The 18458-nt window shown below is 42.7% G+C and overlaps 1 protein-coding gene across 4 annotated transcripts in view; it reads right to left on the reverse strand.

The window, feature by feature from the left end:
- TCP11L1 (t-complex 11 like 1) overlaps nucleotides 1–18458 on the reverse strand; it is a 28150-nt gene that overhangs the window by 3667 nt on the left and 6025 nt on the right. For all 4 annotated transcript variants that reach the window (XM_084894570.1, XM_084894573.1, XM_084894572.1 and 1 more), the window contains exons 4-10: nucleotides 16282–16414; nucleotides 13351–13471; nucleotides 12103–12323; nucleotides 8928–9064; nucleotides 6478–6674; nucleotides 2883–3064; nucleotides 762–934 (exon numbers count right to left, since the gene is read on the reverse strand). In XM_084894570.1, the coding sequence (XP_084750696.1) occupies nucleotides 762–934; nucleotides 2883–3064; nucleotides 6478–6674; nucleotides 8928–9064; nucleotides 12103–12323; nucleotides 13351–13471; nucleotides 16282–16414 (1164 nt within the window). The remainder of the gene's footprint in view (nucleotides 1–761; nucleotides 935–2882; nucleotides 3065–6477; nucleotides 6675–8927; nucleotides 9065–12102; nucleotides 12324–13350; nucleotides 13472–16281; nucleotides 16415–18458) is intronic.

The following is an 18458-nucleotide window of genomic DNA, read 5'->3' on the forward strand; positions in this document are numbered from 1 at the left end:
TCCACGTACCTCTTTTTTCATAAATATGAAAAAAGTAAAAAAACATATTCTTTTACTAAGAATAAAAAAAAAAAATCATAGTATTAGAAGCAGACCCACCACACTGGTCCACCCTTCTATGCACCTGAAATCTAATAACCATGAATCATTCAGGTTTTGCTGGAGCAGGATTTAAAAAAAAAAAAAAAAATATCCTCCAGTGAGGATATATTTTTTTTAATATATTTTTTTATTGATTTTTTACAGAGAGGAAGAGAGATGGATAGAGAGTTAGAAACATCGATGGGAGAGAATCATCGATCAGCTGCCTCTTGCACACCCCGTACTGGGATGTGCCCACAACCAAGGTACATGCCCTTGACCGGAATCGAACCTGGGACCTTTCAGTCCACAGGCCAACGCTCTATCCATTGAGCCAAACCGGTTTCGGCTGGAGCAGGATTTTTAAAAAATATATCTTTTTACTGATTTCATAAAGGAAGGGAGAGAAAGAGAGAGAAAGATGAATTATGAGAGAGAATCACGCCCCACACTGGGGATTGAGTCCACAACCCAGGCATGTGCCCTGACCGGGAATTGAACTGCGATTTCTTGATTCAAAGGGCCACGCTCAACCACTGAACCACGCTGGCTTTTGAACCAAGGGCTGTAATTTCCAACTCAAAGCCTTCAAAACAGTGATGGCTGTCTGGTCATTTGCCCAGTCCTTTGGGTCACCCGAATGGCATGTGCCCTGCTTCCTGCCTTCCCCCAGCACGTACCCATGATCCTGCGGATGGGGTTGTCAGGACTGGCCACGGCCCGGATCTGGCCCTTGAGCACGGTCTCCTTGTCCGAGGTAAAGGGGGTGAACCCGCACAGGGAAAGGCAGCTGCTCACCTCCAAGCAGACTTTCTCACCGATGGTTGTCAGGGCATCCTTCAGATGGAAGGAGCTTGAGTAGACAAGGGAAAGGAGAAGCCAGGGGAGAAAGAAGCTATAAACAAGGTGCACATCTGCCCACGCCTGATAAAGTCATGTGACCCATTTGTGCACCAATGTGTTCAAAGGAAACATCTGTGACTCTCTTCTGCCCATAACCTCTCCCCTCTCCAAACTCTCCCTTCCTCTCTTTCCTCCCAACCCCAGAAAGGACATGGGAAGGGAAGAACTCAGATAACGCCAGGACCAACAACTCAAAACTCAACTTCTTGCTAGCATCGGTGTGGTGAAATAAGCCTGACTGAAGACTATCCTGAGTGACTCTGAACAATACACAAGACACCAGAAATTCGGTAGCAATGGGACAGAAGTGGGAGAGAAGCTTTTCATTCAATACACCTATTCCCTTTTAATTTTCAAAAGATGTGAGTATAACTACTTTAAAAGAATGAGTCAAACAGAAATCAAAAGGTTATTAAAATGAATATCTGGATTTCTTGGAGCCCCAGGTGTCCCTAGAGTGTCTGCCGGGAACCCTCCCAGCAGCCGGGTGTTCTGGGAGGCACTCTGCTGGCCTGCTGGCGGGTATCCTGTGAGAAGGCAATTAAGTGCCTTTGTTCTGGGTCTAGATTCTTTGAACGGCAGAATCAGAGAGAGCAAATGTGCAAGCCCTGGGCTCACTGCTGGCCCCAGCGCTGCCTGCCAGCGAACGTGGCCATGCGGGGCTGGGCTCCTAAGGACAAGCGGAACAGGGCCCCTCTCACCAGTAACTGACAGAGCAGTGTTACTGGGGAGGACCGGGGGGACAGCTCAGGGTTACACCTGCACAAGGGCCCCAGGCTAGGCCTCAGCTCAGCAAACACGCTCCTGCCCTATTGAACCCCTAGTTACAACATAGGTATGTGCCCCTCACTGCACCAAACACATGCGTTTTATGCAAACTCAGCAGTAAAACCCCCCTTTTGTAAGGATGAAAAGGTTTTGGGGACATTCCCCTGGAGGGATCTTCTCAATTGGATCTTGAGAGACCTCGCTTACTTAGAACCATTCTAAATTTTCCACATGCTGTGAACCACATAAATGGCCTAATCTGGCTTCACAGTAAGAGTAGTTACACAGCTGACCTTAAAAAGTTGGATTAGCTCTGGCTGGTTTGGCTCAGTGGATAGAGTGTTGGCCTGCAGACTGAAGGGCACATGCCCAGGTTGCGGGCTCGGTCCCCGGTAGGGGTGTGCAGGAGGCAGCCAATCAGTGATTCTCTCTCATCATTGATGTTTCTATCTCTCTCCCTTCCTCTCTGAAATCAACAAAAATATTAGTGCCGGTTGATAAAATAATCCAATATACCCAGCACAAAATGTCTAGAAATGTGCAAAGGGCATAAAACTTTAAGAAATATTTTTTATTGATTTTGAGAGAGAGAGAAACGTAGATGAAAAACCATCAGCTGCCTCCTGTATGCCCCGTACTAACCCAGGCATGTATCCTGACTGGGAATCAAACTGGTGACCTCTTGGTTCATGGGTAAATGCTCAACCACTGAGCAACACCAGCCAGGCAGCCAACAGTATATTTTAATGGAATAGAATAGAAATACCTGGGTGTATTAAACATAGTTTGGGTAGGTTGCAGTTTTTGAAAATTTCATTTACGTATGTGATGTGTCTAAGTGTGTACTAGGTCACAATAAAAAATTAATTTCTTACTGTGGGTCCTGGTCAGAAATATGTGAAAGCCAATATCCTAGAGCCTTTCGAACATGGAGTTGATTCTAGCTTTGGCCATATGACTGAATTGATTCTGCTGGGGTAAAGAAAGCTAGAGGGCAAGGTCTCTCGATTCCTAGGAAGTGGCCTAGATTCTGCCTTACACTAGGAGACCCCAGTCCAGCCCGCTCTCTGCCTCCCCGCTGCCTCCCCCCCACCCATTAAAGGCCCTCTCCACAGCTTTCCGCCTCTTACGGCAGATGCATGTCTGTTAGCAGGATCTTCACGATCATCTTGAGTTTCTCGGCGAAGTTGGCCTGGCTGGCAATGTCTGAGGTGGCCATGCTGAAGGTGACCAGCAGCACCGCCCCCAGGACAGTCAGGTGTTCCAGCTGGAGCTGCAGCTCTTGGAAGCGGGCCTGGTCCATCAGCACTGTCTGTGACGAAACAGAAATCACCCTTGAGCTGTAAACTGCCAGCAGAGGGCAGCGGGGCCAAGCCCCCACACAGCCAGCCCTCTGAAGTTCCCCTCCGATTTTCTAGTCATTTCACAGCCACAAAGAAATCATGTGTGACTTCTCCTTCCGTTCACACGTGGGCTAAGACTAGGAGCCCCTTCCTTGTTGCAGGAGAGCTCGCCCATTAAGAACACCAGACCGGTTGAGTGTGAGCCAGACTCTGTCATTTAATAGCAGCATAAACTTATGCAAATTTTTTCAACTCAGCCCTACGCAAAACCAGGAGTCCTACCTCACAAGGCTGTTTTAAAGATGAAAAGAGTCCATGCATCTAAAGTGGCTGACAGAGGCAACACTCAATAAATAGAAATTATGCCTGTCTGGTTATGGCTGAGTGGTTGAGGATCAACCTATAAGCCAGAAGGTCACTATTCAATTCCAGGTTGGAGGTGTGGGGGAGGAGGAGGCTGGTGCCTGGATTACGGGCTCCATCCCCAGTGTGGGATGTGCAGGAGGCAGCTGATCAGTGAGTCGCTCTCATTATTAATGTTTTTATCTCTCTCCCTCTCTCTTCCTCTTTGAAATCAATACAAATATACACTTTTAAATAAAATAAATAGCCCAGCTGGTTTGACTCATTGGATAGAGCATCGGCCTATGGACTGAAGGGTCCCGAGTTTGGTTCTGGTCAAGGGCACACGCAGGTTGGTTGTGGGTTCAATCCCCAGTGGGGGGCATGCAGAAAACAGCCGATCAAAGCAGTCAGTGGTAAATTTCCATGGCGGTGTCTCCCAGGGCCATGTCCCCGATGTGGAGTGAGGGAAAGAACAGAAGAAAGACTGAGGAGATGGGACTTCTGACCTGAGTTTTTACAGGTTAATCAAATAAACTTTTAGGACCAGTCTTGCTATAAGAAGCTGACATACCAAATCAAGACAATAGAAATTTGGGGTCTTAGCCCAGAATTTGTCTCAAGAAATAAAAATGATTTTTGAAGATTGAGATTCAATTGTTAAACACAATTGTCAAGCAACTCTGTCTCTCTCTCTCTTTTTTTTTTTTTTTTTTTTTACTTCATTTTGCTACACAGCAGCGTCCTTACTTGGATGCCTCCCTTTTTTTTTTTTTTTAAAATATATTTTATTGATTTTTTACAGAGAGGAAGGGAGAGAGATAGAGAGCTAGAAACGTCGATGAGAGAGAAACATCAACCAGCCGCCTCCTGCACATACTGGGGATGTGCCTGCAGCCAATGTACATGCCCCTGACCGGAATCGAACCCGGGACCCCTCAGTCCGCAGACCGACACTCAACCCTGAGCCAAACCGGTTTCGGCTGGATGCCTCCCTTTTGAATGCAGTATAGTTAGTTTAGGACTCAAAAGATTCCCAAAAATCAATTCCAAAAGTAATCATCTATCCCCGATGAATACACCATACTCTTCACAGCTATTTTTTAAGGCTGAGAACTGCCCTCCAGCAGAGAACAAGCCACTACTCAGAAAGAACCCGCTCCCTGCTCCTGATTCAGCACCCTCTTGAGAGCCTCCTCTGGCACAAAACACGGAACTCAGAGGCAAGAGAAACCTTAGGCTTTCAATGTCATGAAACAGCCATAAGGAACTTAGAGATAAAGATATTTAGAGAAGTAGCAGCGCCCGAGGCTAGAGATCAGAAGCCTGAGTGCCCTCAAAAAAGGGGGAGTCTACACCCCAAACCAGACAAAATGGGGAAATCCCTGTTAGTCATCTCCTCAAACGACTCCCGAAGTTAGAAGAACTGATTGTGAAAAACAAAAAGAAAAAATAAAAATACTGCTCAGCATGGAAGGGGAAGACGTTTCCTTAGGTAAAACTAACAGGCAAAAAAAACAGACAAAACAAAACAAAAAACTAACAGGCAACATCACTGCTGCTGATGGATCAAGATGAGTAACAACTGGATAGCCGTTCGGCAGCCCAAGTTGGAAGCCCCAGACACTGCTGATGGGACCATAAAACGAGCAGATACTTTGGAAACCAGACTGGCAGTCCCTCATGAGTCACCACATGACCCAGCAACTAATCGTTTGAGATACCCAAGGGAACTGAAAACATACGTTCACAAAAAACCCTGTACACAAATGTTCACAGCTGCTCAATCCACAACAGCCAAGCAATGGAAACAATCCAAATGTAATCCAAATGTTCATCAACTGATAGAGGAATAAACAAAAGAAATGCTGATACATGCTACAACATGGATGAGCTCTGGAGACATTACGCTGAGTGAAACAAGCTAGACACAACTGTCTGACTGCACTCAGATGAGGTACCCAGAGTGGTCAAAATCAGGGACACAAAACAGAAGGGTGGTGTCAGGGGCAGAGGGAGGAAAGAAGGAGTTCCTGTTTAAAGGGCACACAGCCCTGGGTAGGGAGTTCAGCTGGGAAGAGTATGTCCCAAAACACCAAGGTTGCGGGTTTGATCCCTAGGCAGGGCACACACATAAGTGGAACAACAAAATCCATGTTCCTCTCTCTCTTTAAAGTCAATGGAAAAAAAAAAAAACACTTAAATTTTAAAATAAAATAAATAACGGGTGCAGTTTTGATCTGTGAAGATGGAAAAGTTCTGGAGATGGATGGTGGTGATGGCTGCACAGTCCCTGGTGCATTACTGAACCATACACTTAACACTGATAAATCTTTTTTTTTTTTTTTAATATATATTTTATTGATTTTTAACAGAGAGGAAGGGAGAGAGACAGAGAGCTAGAAACGTCAATGAGTGAGAGACATCGACCAGCTGCCTCTTGCACACCCCCTACTGGGGATGTGCCCGCAACCAATGTACATGCCCTTGACCGGAATCGAACCTGGGACCTTTCAGTCCACAGACCGACGCTCTACCACTGAGCCAAACCAGTTTCGGCTTAACACTGATAAATCTTGTAATGTGTTTTTTACAACAGAAAAATACAACTAAAAAAGATAGGAATGATGTACTGACACATGCCACATATCCTTAGTGAAAGAAGCCATGAACATATCCTTAGTGAAAGAAGCCAGACTCAAAGGCTAAGACTGTATGATTTCACTTATAAGAAACGTCCAGAATAGGCAAATCCAGAGACAGAAAGTAGATTCGTGGTCAGGGGTGGAGGTGGAGGTGGAGGTAGAGGGTGGGGAGGTAGTGACTGCTAACGGGGACAGGGTTTCTTTGTGAGGTAATGAACATGCTCTAAAATGAAATGATGGTAACGGTCACATTACTCTGTCAAAAAAACACTGAATTGTACAGTGTAAAGGGGGAAATGTGGTAGTATATGAATTATAACATCAAGAAACGACTAGTTTTTAAAAGTTGGGCAGCACAAAAAGAAATGAGCCGTTACCTGCTCTGCAGCACTCACCTCGGGGAAAGGCCGCTGGAGGTGGTCCCACTTCAGAAGCTTCAGGTACGCGTAATTCTGGACAGCCACGGGGCTAGGCATGGGGCTGTCCCCCGAGCCGGCGGCCCCACCCCCCGCCGGCAGGGCATTTTTATACTTCTGATTCATAAGGTCATCCGCGGCTTCTCCCAACCACTGGGTGACAAAGTCCAGGGAGTCTGTGAAAACAAGGCTGTGGGCATTACTGTAACCATCAGGAGGGATGCTTCTGGGAATGGCCTTTGGGAAGATCGTCCTGAGGTGTGGTAGAGTACGGAGAATGGACTTTGGAATCAAACAGAACTTGGTCCAAATCACTGTATCACTAATTTCCGGCTGAGTGATCTTAGCCAGGTCATCACCTGTCTGAACATCAGATTCCTACACTGAGGAAATGTACATCAATGACAGTCTGCTGTGAGGATGAAACCAGATTGTGACCTATAAAGCACCTAGCCTGGCCTTGCACCTACAGATGGTGAAGGAACCGCTCTCTTCTCTCCCTCCCTGGCTTTCCTTGTCTAGATCTTAGTCTCGGATCAAGCTGGTTTCCCAACCTCCTTGCGGGAGGTGAGCTGTCACACGTATGCTGTGTATTAGGCAGCATCTGGAACACTGTCAGGGGACCTCAGTTATCTTTCATCCACTATCACTCTCTCCTTAACTAAGTAGAGTAATGCACCAGGGACGCGGGAGGACACAGAGGAAGAAAATGAGGCTTCTGGCCACATTATCTGAGCAAGAAATCCCTCTGGCAGGTCCTGGAACGGGTTCCAGCTCTGCCAGGGAATCCAAGGGCGGCCAAGGCCGGGGCTGGAGTTCACTTTTCGTTGATGCAAGAGGACACAACCTCTGCTTCTGCAACACAGGAACCACACGGGGCTCTTGTTCTGAGCTTCGCTCTTGCTTGGCCCAGCAGGATTGGGAAACCTTGGCTTTCACACTGTGAGTATTAAAGGTCTAGACTCTGGCCAGCAGTGTGCCCTTCGCGGTGTCCCGGCTGCCGGCCTGGCTCTCACACTCAGTCAGACTGCAACCCTGCATTCTCCTGAGAGGCAGTACAGCCCTGGTTGAGGAAGTGAGCTGTGTGGTCAATCAATTCTAGCCAAAAATCTCTCAAGTCTATGTCCACTTCTGTAAAATAAGGTTAAAACATAGAGCCCACCTCAGGGGCTTAGTGTGTGAGGGTTATACTTGATAATGCGCATGCACCCTGGGCACAAGCGTGGGACGGAATAAACATCAGCCAGTCTTCCTCTGGTCTGAAACTTCTACTTTGCTGTCCCTCTCTGCCTGGCACAGCACCATCCCAACTTCTCTCTCTGGGCTGGATGAACCACTGCTCAGGGCCGAATGAACTATTCTGGTCAGGCAACACAAGCTGTGCCGAGACAGGCACTTCCACTTTGTGGCTAGCCAAGTTAGAGGTCAAACAGGACTAGTCTTACAATGGATCGGAAGATTGCAGTTTACCCAGAACAGCTGTGGATGCAGAGACCCACACAGCACCTTCAAAATGCAACATAACTTTGGATTCTATAGTCATCTGTTTTCCTGCCGTCGTCTCAGAGGTTCATAAACGTAAGACTTCTCTGGGTCTGCAAGCAGATTTTTATGAATATGAAACAGAAGCAAAGTGAAATTTCTTGATGTACCTCACAGGGAGGAGAAAAGTGAACTCAACAGTCACAAGAAGTTTATCGTGTTTTGTTTTATTTTTAATTTAATTTAATTTTCTATTTCGTAGAGGGAGGAAGAGGGAGAGACAGAAACATCAATGATGAGAGAGAATCATTGACTGGCTGCCTCCTACAAGCCCTACATTGGGGATCCGGCCCAAAATTCCAGGCGTATGCCCTGACTGGGATTCGAACTGTGACCTCCTGGTTCATAGGTCAATGCTAAACCACTGAGCCATGCTGGCCAGGCTGTCATGTTTTACAATCAAGGCCAAGCATAAAACTTATCTCAAATTGGTGTCATCATCAGAAATCTATTTAAGATCTTCATTCTTTTAAATTTCCATTCTTTTTTTTTTTTTTTATTCTATTCTTACACAAAGGATGTATTTTTTTTTATTGATTTGAGAGAGAAACTTCAGTTGCCTCCCATATGTGCCTGGACTGGGGATTAAACCTACAACCAGGAATCAAACACGCCATCTTTGGGTGCACAGAACGACGCTCCATCCAACTGAGCCACACTGGCCAAGGCTCAAATTACTATTTTTATATCCTACTTATATTTCTCTTGTCAATTAAGCTTTATTTTCAAGTACTAACGTCTGTGCTTTTCTGTCTTCAAATAAGACTATTCTCACACTAAATTTTAGTTTTGTTTTGAAAATAATATTGTTATGCAACAAACTACAGCAACTAAAATAAAAATTTAAAAAGGACAACAAAAGAACATCCCAAAACATTTAAACATACTTGGCTGCTTCTCCAAAAGCTCTTGAAACTTCTTCCTTTCATATTCAACTGACTGCTGCATGAGATGTGGCCTGATGCTGCTGACAGCGAAGTTTGCCATGTCCACTTTCATCAGGTCCAGCACAGAAAAAATCGCCCTAAGAGAAGAGACAGCGAAGGACTTAGAACTGGACACGTGTAAAGTAAACATCGTTTTCACTAAAAGAGGTGATCTGAAACACTCTTTCCATCTCAGAAAGGGTGGCAAGAAAAGTTAGAAAAATCATGAGAAAGTGAGTTAAGAAAAACACATTTAGAAAACACAAAAGCTTAAGTAATAGTTTGAAAAGATTGCAGATTTTTAAGCTGCTTTCTGTCCCCACCCCTTTACCCCTTACCCCCAGGCAAACAGCTCCCCGCTGCCTGTCTAGACCAGATGCATTCCTTGGCTTGGGGGCAGCCCTCGCAGCAGCCACAGAGGAAGGGAGGAGCCCGAGAGCCCAGGTTAAGGGCACAGAGTTCATCGCCCAGTAGCTACTCTCACAGGTTAATGCACTTTCCTAAGACAGAAAGGAGACTGGCTCTCCTTTCTCCTCTCCTCCTACCTCAGTGTCTCTTATTTCAGGGCATGATTTAATCTCTAGTTCTGGCGGCAGAACTGTTGTTTCATTCTCCGAATGTGCCCAATGAGCAGACTCGACACAGTCATGGCATCTTAAGAACCTATCTTTAGAAATAACCTAAAATACAGGCAACAGTTTTGAGCACAAAGATGTTCATTGCTGGGTTAAATAGTAAATAATTATACATAATCTAATTGTCTATGTTCACACACACACACACACAAAAAAAAAACACCTTAATTATATGCAAATGAATATTTTGTAGCTATCGAAAATGCTTATAGGGAGTTTTTAAAAATCATATAAGTTGGTTATAAAAGGGCAATGCAAGAGATCCTTATGGTGTTAAAACTGTTCAGTATTTTGAATGTGGTAGCAGATACACAAATTCACACAGATCATAAAATCATATAAAAATACACAAATACACAAATATATATATATAAACAGGTAAAACAGGAAACTTAAGTGAGAGCAGTAGATTGTATCAGTGTCAATAGTCTGGTTGTGATATACAACATTTTACAAAATGTCACCATTGAGGGAAAACTGGATAAAGTGTACTATATTATTTCTCACACCTCCATGTGTGTATACAGTATCTCAATGATGCTTTGAATTTCCAGAGACATGGAAGCATGGAACAGAGAGCAGAATCTCAGAGAGAAGGTGGGGGAGGGGAGAGGAGCAGAATGGGGGGTAATCAACCAAAGACCTTGTGTGCATATATGCATAACCCATGGACACAGACAATGGGGTGCTGAAGGCTTGGGGCGGGGGTGGGATGAGGTGAGGGTGGGGGGTGGAGTGAGGGGTGGGGAGCAGAGGCGGGCTGGAGGGGGGTCAATGGAGGATAAAGGGGGACATATGTAATTCTTTCAACAACATCAGGCCTGCAATACCCACTAGGTCTCCTCAGGTTCAAATGAATATTCAGACTCACAAGACTATCATAAAAAAAAAAAAAAAGGCTATCATAAGCCACAGGCTTGGCACCATTTACTAGTATTCACACAGTTTGCCAACTGGGCAGCTCCAAACATTCCTCTTCAACAGGAGTTACAAACCAGCCACAGTCACGCAACTCAGACATGTGGGAGCCACCTGGCTGAGAAGCCTCAGGTGAGAAAATATTGAGTAACAACTCCACAGCATGGCCTCCAGGGTCCTCACTAGGGGCACATCCAATTGCAAAAGCTACCTCACCAAAGGAAGTCCCAAGTATGGTGTCCCATCAGTATTTATAGTTCACTATCAGTGCTGGCAGTCCAGACACAATTCACCAATCCGAGTTCACTCTTCCCACAAGCAATGTTGCCTAGGACCATTTTGATACAAAACATCTTTATCTGTTCACAGGCACACACAGCTAAAGCAGTTAACCAAAAGTCAAAGTCTCAGGCAGCATCAGCCAATTCTTTATATAATTGTTGTGCATTAGCATAACAATTATATAATTTTAATAATAATCATACATATGTAAATATAAACATGCAAAACACCAAAGAAAGTTCATATAAAATATGTTAGTTAATAGGATTATATTAAAGTTACATTTATTGAATGTCTTGTTTGTGTTTTGATTATGTAGGAGAATGTCTACGTTCTTAGGAGATGCTGAAATATTTAAGGGTGAAATGGCATAATGTCTGCCATTAACCCTCACAAGGTTCAAGAGAAAAAAACGTACACACATGCATACATACTCACATGTATATATAAAGAAAGCAACCTGGGAGCCTGGTGGGTGGCTCAGTTGGCTGGAGCATCATCCTGTACACCAAAAAGGTTGTGGGTTCAATTCTTGGTCAGGGCACATGCCTAGATTGCAGGTTTCATCCCCGGTGGGGGCTTGTATAAGAGGCAACTAATCAAGGTTTCTCTCTTATATCGATGTTTCTCTCTCTCTCATCAATAAAAACATATCCTCGAGTGAAGATTAAAAAGATAATATACAAAGAAAGCAAATTGACAAAATGTTAAAAACTGGTGGATCTACATAAAGGGTATCTGAGTGAAAATTACACTGTTTCTGTGACTTTTCTGTAGGTTTGGAATAAAAAAAACATTTATGGTAAAAAAACTAAAAAATATATAAATCAGTCTGATTGTGCCTTTTGATGGTAAAGTTATGGGTGAACTTTTTTCCTTCTTTCTACCTTTCTATGTTTTATAAAATGTTTGCTTTTGAAATTTCTTTTTAAAAAAATGCATGAGTTATTTGCCCTAGCCAGTTAGGTCAGTGGATAGAGCATCGACCCACAGACTGAAAGGTCCCAGGTTCAATTCTGGTAAAGGGCATGTACCTCGGTTGGAGGCTCGATCCCAGGCCCTGGATGAGGTGTGTGTGGGAGGCAATCAATCGATGTGTCTCTCTCACATCACTGTTTCTATCTCTTTCTGACTCTTCCCCTCCCTTCCACTCTCTCTAAAAATCAACGGAAAAATATACTCATGTGAGGATTAATAACAATAACAACGAAAATGCATGAGTTATCTCTATTTGAGGAAATCTAAATTTGAAAAGAGGTTGTGTCCTAGTGCACTTGAGGTGATTAACACAACTCCCATACCTGAAAAGGGGCACTATTTCCTTAATGTCCTTTAGCTTCTTAACTTCCTCATCTCGAGCAGGTGCACACAGTGTTCCCATCATGCCAATAATGAATTCAACCAGCTTGCAAATGTCAAGGGCCCCATTCTCTGCCTCCTGCATTATAAGATCCAGATCCAAGACTTCCATAATCTGGTTTCTCAGTCTAGTGTGACCAGGCAGCAAGAAAGATAAGAGAGTCTGCAAAAGAGTACAGCCACGTTTAAGCAGTTTCCTAGTCAGACATCATTTTTTATTATATACTAGACGCCCGATACATGAAGGTTTGTGCAAGAATGGGCCTTCCTTCCCCAGGCCAGAGCCACCTTTTCGCCTTCCCACACTGCCCAGAGGCCCAGAGTGGCTGGGGTGGTGCAGTACGCCTGCATCGTCGCCATGGCGATGACACAAGTGTCTCCCCTTGCCCCTGGCCCCTAAGCACCTGCATATGCAAATTAACACACCATCTTTGTTGGTTTAATTTGCATACTCACTCCAGATTGGCTGGTGAGGAGGTCGTGAAGATACGGTCAATTAGCATGTTACTCTTTTATTAGTGTAGATAAAGGGATTTACACCTACCCAAAAGAGGACTTACCAACTGTTACTATAATGTTGCATATATTTTAACCCCTCATTCAACAAATCTACAGAAAAACATGTTTACAAATCATTAAACTAGCTATTTAAGTTTCCATTTAAGTTCTAGGAAGAGCTCAACTGGATAGAATATAAATAGAAGTGAGAAAAGTAAAACACATTAATCAATACAAGCCTATGACCCAACCACAGATGGCAATTTCCACAGAAACATTTCTTCTTTGATACCACTGTCAGAGGTATCACAAAAACAGCCCTACCTTTCACTAATGCCTTCTCTATTCCTCAGGCTGAATCACTTTTCGGCCACTATAAATTGAACGTGTCCACACCTATTAAAATTTTTATAAATCATCTATATTTCATAAGATTAATTTTCTCTAAATAATTGTGTGTGTTTTTTAATATTAACCTTGTCTTTGTCTACAAAGGAATGCTTTCAAGTCATCATAGCTTGTTTGAAATTTTAAAAAGGGCATTAAGCCAAAAGTACTCAATCCACATTTCGGCAAGTAATTTAACTTCATCCTTACTTCCGTTCGTCTTCTGGCACAGTAACACAGTAACACAGAGAAGGTAAATATTCCCAACACATCAGAAAAGCACCACAATGTGCTCTTCACCTTACCTCTTTGATCTCGCCGAGAAGTTTAATGGCGTGGTCATAGGTTGGGGGGTCTTCACTTAGCTGGACACTCAAGCAATCCCAAAAAGCTTTGTGTACAATCTCCTTTACCTTCTTCTCCAAACTGGAGGCAGATGGGGAGGGGAGAAAGCAAAAACAAATAAAATGTTTGAGCTCAAATCACATTTAAAAATTAAAACAGCCTTTCAGAACTATGATTTTCATACTATAAAATTCACCTATTTTAAGCATACCATTCAAAGCTTTTTAGTGAATTCATCAAGTTGTGCAACCATCACCACAGCCCAACAACAAAACATTTCTATCACTTTGGGAAGACCGCTCGTGCCCAAGCTGTGTGCCAGGTTCCAAAGATGCCGGGAGGCATTCCCAGAGTATAAGCCATTGGGCTCGGCCACCCTGCTCCCTACCCTCGACCTAGCTGAATACGACATATCTCCAGAAACTAGAAGCTGAGCAGGTGGCCTTAAGATACCGCTTACAAGAGAGCACCTGCTTCCATACAACGACTTCAGCCTCCTGGGGCCCATCCAACATCCTGCTTGGACTCACTGGACCTACACAAGATCAGCAAATGTCTATCCCAACTTTAGACCCACTCCCAAGGCCTCACTCTAAGGAGCTGTGATTGGAATTGGGTCCCTCTTCTCTGGTATTATTGATACAATTTTAAAACTGATAGGTAGGGGGGGAAAAACTTATCCAGGAAGGAAAATTGGATCAAACATTAGGAGCCAGTGCCCAGGTCCACCCCACTCCAGGCAATCACTAATCTACTTTCTGTCTCTATAGATTTTACTTCTCTGAATTTTTCATGTAAATGAAATTGTATAGTATAAGGACTATGGGTCTGGATTCTTTTATTTGGCAAAATGCTTTTAAGCATTGTCATCCATATAACATGGATGCCCAGAGATGGTGGAGGAAGGGGAAGATTTATGTGAAGGGTCAGTGCTTTGATCCTTTTTATGACTGAAGTATTCCATTACATGGATATACCACATAATATTTATCAATTCATGTGATGATGGGACATTGGGGTTATTTCTACTTTTGGCTATTATCAAATCACTTTCAAAAACACAAATTCTACAGGTGTAGAGTGAGAATTTTTTTAAATTGAAATAAAGGAAAGATTTACAGACAAACTTAAACTAATCACATGTCTTATTTTTAGTTAGTGATTTATTTCAATAAATACCTCACTGGAAAGAATAACTTTCAATTAATTTGACAGATGGCATTATACCAGTTAACAGCATTAACAATGCCATATGATAAAAAGAATATTAGAAAGTTTAGAGCTGTTAATTTTTAGTTTTTTTATACCATCAAGTTTCCTAAAGTATTTATGTTTAAGTAGTTTAAAATAACAATCCGGCTTATATATACATAGGTTAAAGCACTTTGTTTCCTAAAACATATCCTATCTCCATGTGATATATGAAACAATTGCTTTAGAGGTACCAAACTATAACATCTTATGACACTTCATTAAAACCAGTAATTATAGCCCAGCCAGTGTGTGTCAGTGGTTAGAGCATCAGCCCACACACTGATGGGTTGAAGGTTTGGTTCTCAGTCAAGGACACTTATCTGGGTTGTAGGTTTGATCCCAGGCCCTGACCAGGGCACATGTGGGAGGCAACTAATAGATGTGTTTCCCTCATATTGATGTCTGTCTTTTTATCTCTTTCTCTGTCTCTCCCCCCCTTCCACTCTCTCTAAAAAAATCAATGGAGCCGAAACCAGTTTGGCTCAGTGGATAGAGTGTCGGCCTGTGGACTGAAAGGTCCCAGGTTCGATTCTGGTCAAGGGTATGTACCTTGGTTGCAGGCACATCCCCAGTAGGGGGTGTGCAAGAGGCAGCTGGTCCATGTTTCTCTCTCATCGATGTTTTTAGCTTTCTATCCCTCTCTCTCTTCCTCTCTGTAAAAACTCAATAAAATATATTTTAAAAATAAATAAAATAAAATAAATCAATGGAAAAATATCCTTGTGTGAGGATTAATAAATAAATAAAACTTGTAATTATACTACTAGAGCAAAACAAGTAATTCTGCATTATTTATGTGAAAAAGTACTATCTTTGGAGAACACATAAGAAATGTCTGAAAAGTCGTATTTAAAAGCCTAATGCGGGAGACACTAGAGCTTGCCAACCTAGCAGCCATTCCTCCTCCTCTCTTCTTTCGATGGCACTTTCACAATTATAATGGCCGATGATTTTTCTTTCTTGTTACCATACATCTTAAAGGGTGCACCTTACAATCAACAGAGTATCAGATCCAACATGGTATTTCCCGGGTGCGAGGGACACAGAACAATGTCTGGTTCTTGTCTGTAGAGCAGGGGTGGGGAACAGCCGGCCTGCTGGGCCAGAGAAGGCCCACAAAATCACGTGGGCTGGCCCTGCCAAGGCACTAGGGTGCGTTAATTAAAAGTTTGGCCAAATATAGGGGGCTCATTTTTTAGTTGACAGTTTTGAATGGCTCTCAAACAATGTTATAAATACCTAAGAGGCCCTGGGCAGAAAACAGGTTCCCCACCCCAGATATAGAGCTTACAACCTGGTAAGAAACACAAGGGAACCAACAGCTACAGTGCAATGTGATATTAGGAGAAATGAATGCAACAGAGAAGAGAATCTGCAATGAGAACACAGTAAGAAGCAGCTAAGTCCTATGGAGAAGGGAGAAGTGAACATGCAAGATTTTTGTTTACATTTTTGAAGGGCCAATGGTCCTTCGATCCACTTTCAAACTCTAGTACTTCCTGGTAGAGGAGTATTTTTTTTAGAAACATACAAAAGGGGAGGGGTATTTGAATATGGTGACGTCACCTGAAGAAGACATTCCCAGAACTGGGAAATGACAGTATTCTACTAAACAAGTGACTCAGTAACCACCTTACCTATCTTCCGGTAATTCAACAGGTTTAATCTGGAAGTCTCCATTGACTACGATTTCATGGGCCAGAGCCATGTTAGTGACTCCTTTTGCTGTCTCTAGAAGCTCTTCCACTGTCACAAAGCGAGGAGGACTGGCTGTAACAAAATACCCAGCGTAAGAGATTTGCTTCTCTAGATTAGAATTTCTATTAAAGTAAGGAGAAGGAAGTGGTTCTGGGACCAGTTAATAACTTCTGGTGACGCCTCTACTTATGAAAATATTCTGGCAACTTCAAACAACAAACCTATATTATTATTATTTTTTAAATCTAGAGTCCTAAAAGCAGAAGTCGTTTACGAGGCTCAAAACATGTTTTGTTTTACTAAGACTGGTCAATGAGAAATTATTACAATGAAAGAAATTGTAAAAGAAAAGAGAGAGAAACTTTTACAGACTACAATCCTAAATGGCAAACGAGAGACGCCAGATTTTAGATTTCCTGTTCTGCTCCCATGAGCAGTTTGCATTTTGCTGCACCGATAACACTGCCCGTGGATGATCTCCCCAAATTAACACAGCAGCAAGCACGTGAGGTGCCAGGTGCTGCTTAAACATTGCTAAAACCCTACGTGAGTTCTAAAGCTGACCCATGAAGAAATCAGAGGGTGTGTGATGCAAGAACTTTGTACAATAGAATGGGGCCTCTGATTTCTCCCATCCCGCTTCCCTAATATCCCAGTCCTGTAGATTTCACTTCCGTATCAACAGCTACAATAACTGGACTCCATCTCTCTCTCTCCTTTGAAAAAACTTGAGATTTATCTCCATGAAATCTCACTTGTCCTGAGCCAAGGAACATTGGATAATTCTGATAAATACATGGATTTTTTTGTATATCAATAAAGTTTTATTGATATTTTTAAAATAAAGTCCATGACAGCAGTTCTTTAGCCTATAACAGAATTGGGGTGGGGAAGGGTAACGTTTGTGAAAACAGATTGCTGGGCCCTCCTCCCAAGTTCTGATTGAGCTGGTCTGGGGTAGAGCCAGAGAATCTGCATTTCTCACACGTCTCCAGCTGATCCTCATAGTTGCAGAAATCATACTTTGAAAAGCAATGGCCTAGAAGATGACAGTATTAATTTTATGTCATCTGATAGGATCTGGGCTTAAAAAGAGGTCAATAATGTCACTGGTTTACCAGGGGTTTAATAGTCACAAAGTTTTTAAGTTGGTGAAAAGTAATTTTCCTTCCTCTTTTACTCTTATCTTTTGCTCCTCAGAAAAAGGGAACTAAATCCAAGAGCTGATCTGGTAAAAATTTTTATTTGGTCACATAAGGGGAAGTTGGAAAAATGGAACAAAATTCTAAGCATTTCCAGAAAAATCTTAACAAAAATAATAAATTGCTTCATTAATATTAATAAATAGAATAACTATCCAAAATCAAAGCCCAGACAGAAATTCTCAATATTATTAAGATCTCAATTTTTGCCAAATTGATCTATTGATAAAATGCAACCCCAGTCAAAGTCCCAGCAAGATTTTTTTGGTTAAAACTGCCAAACTGATTTTTAAATTTATATAAAAATGCACCAGACCTATAAAAGCGAAAATCATTTTGAAAATGAAAAAAGGATAAAGTTGGAGGACTCACACTAACTGATTTCAATACCACATAAAGCTACAATAATCAAGACAGGGTGTTCTTGGTATGAGAATAGATATATAGATCAACTAAAGAGAAAAGATCCAGAAATAGGCTAATACAGCATACACATACAGTAAGTGTACATATGGTTAATAAGGCAAAATTAATTTTTGGTCAAATGGTGCTGGCACAATTAGGAAGCATAGTATGTGTAAAAAACAAGTCTCGCCCTGGCTGGTGTGGCTCAGTTAGTAAGAACGTTGTCCCATACACCAAAAGGTCGTGGGTTTGATCCCTGGTCTCAAGTACAGGAGGCAACCAATTGATGTTTCTCTCTCACATTGTTTCTTTCTGTCTCTCTCTTCCCCTTCTTCTAAAATCAATTTTTAAAAACCCACATATTTTTGGGTGAGGATTAAAAAAAGGGGGGGGGGGGCAAAATTATAGTGACAGAAAGCAGATCAGAGGTTGCCCAGGAAGGGGAAGATTTATGTGAAAATTTGGGGAGTGAGGGAAATGTTCTAGCAGCTCATGATTGTGGTGGTAGA

Source organism: Pipistrellus hanaki, assembly GCF_964339955.1.
Source record: "Pipistrellus hanaki genome assembly, chromosome: 9".
Lineage (NCBI taxonomy): Eukaryota > Metazoa > Chordata > Mammalia > Chiroptera > Vespertilionidae > Pipistrellus > Pipistrellus hanaki.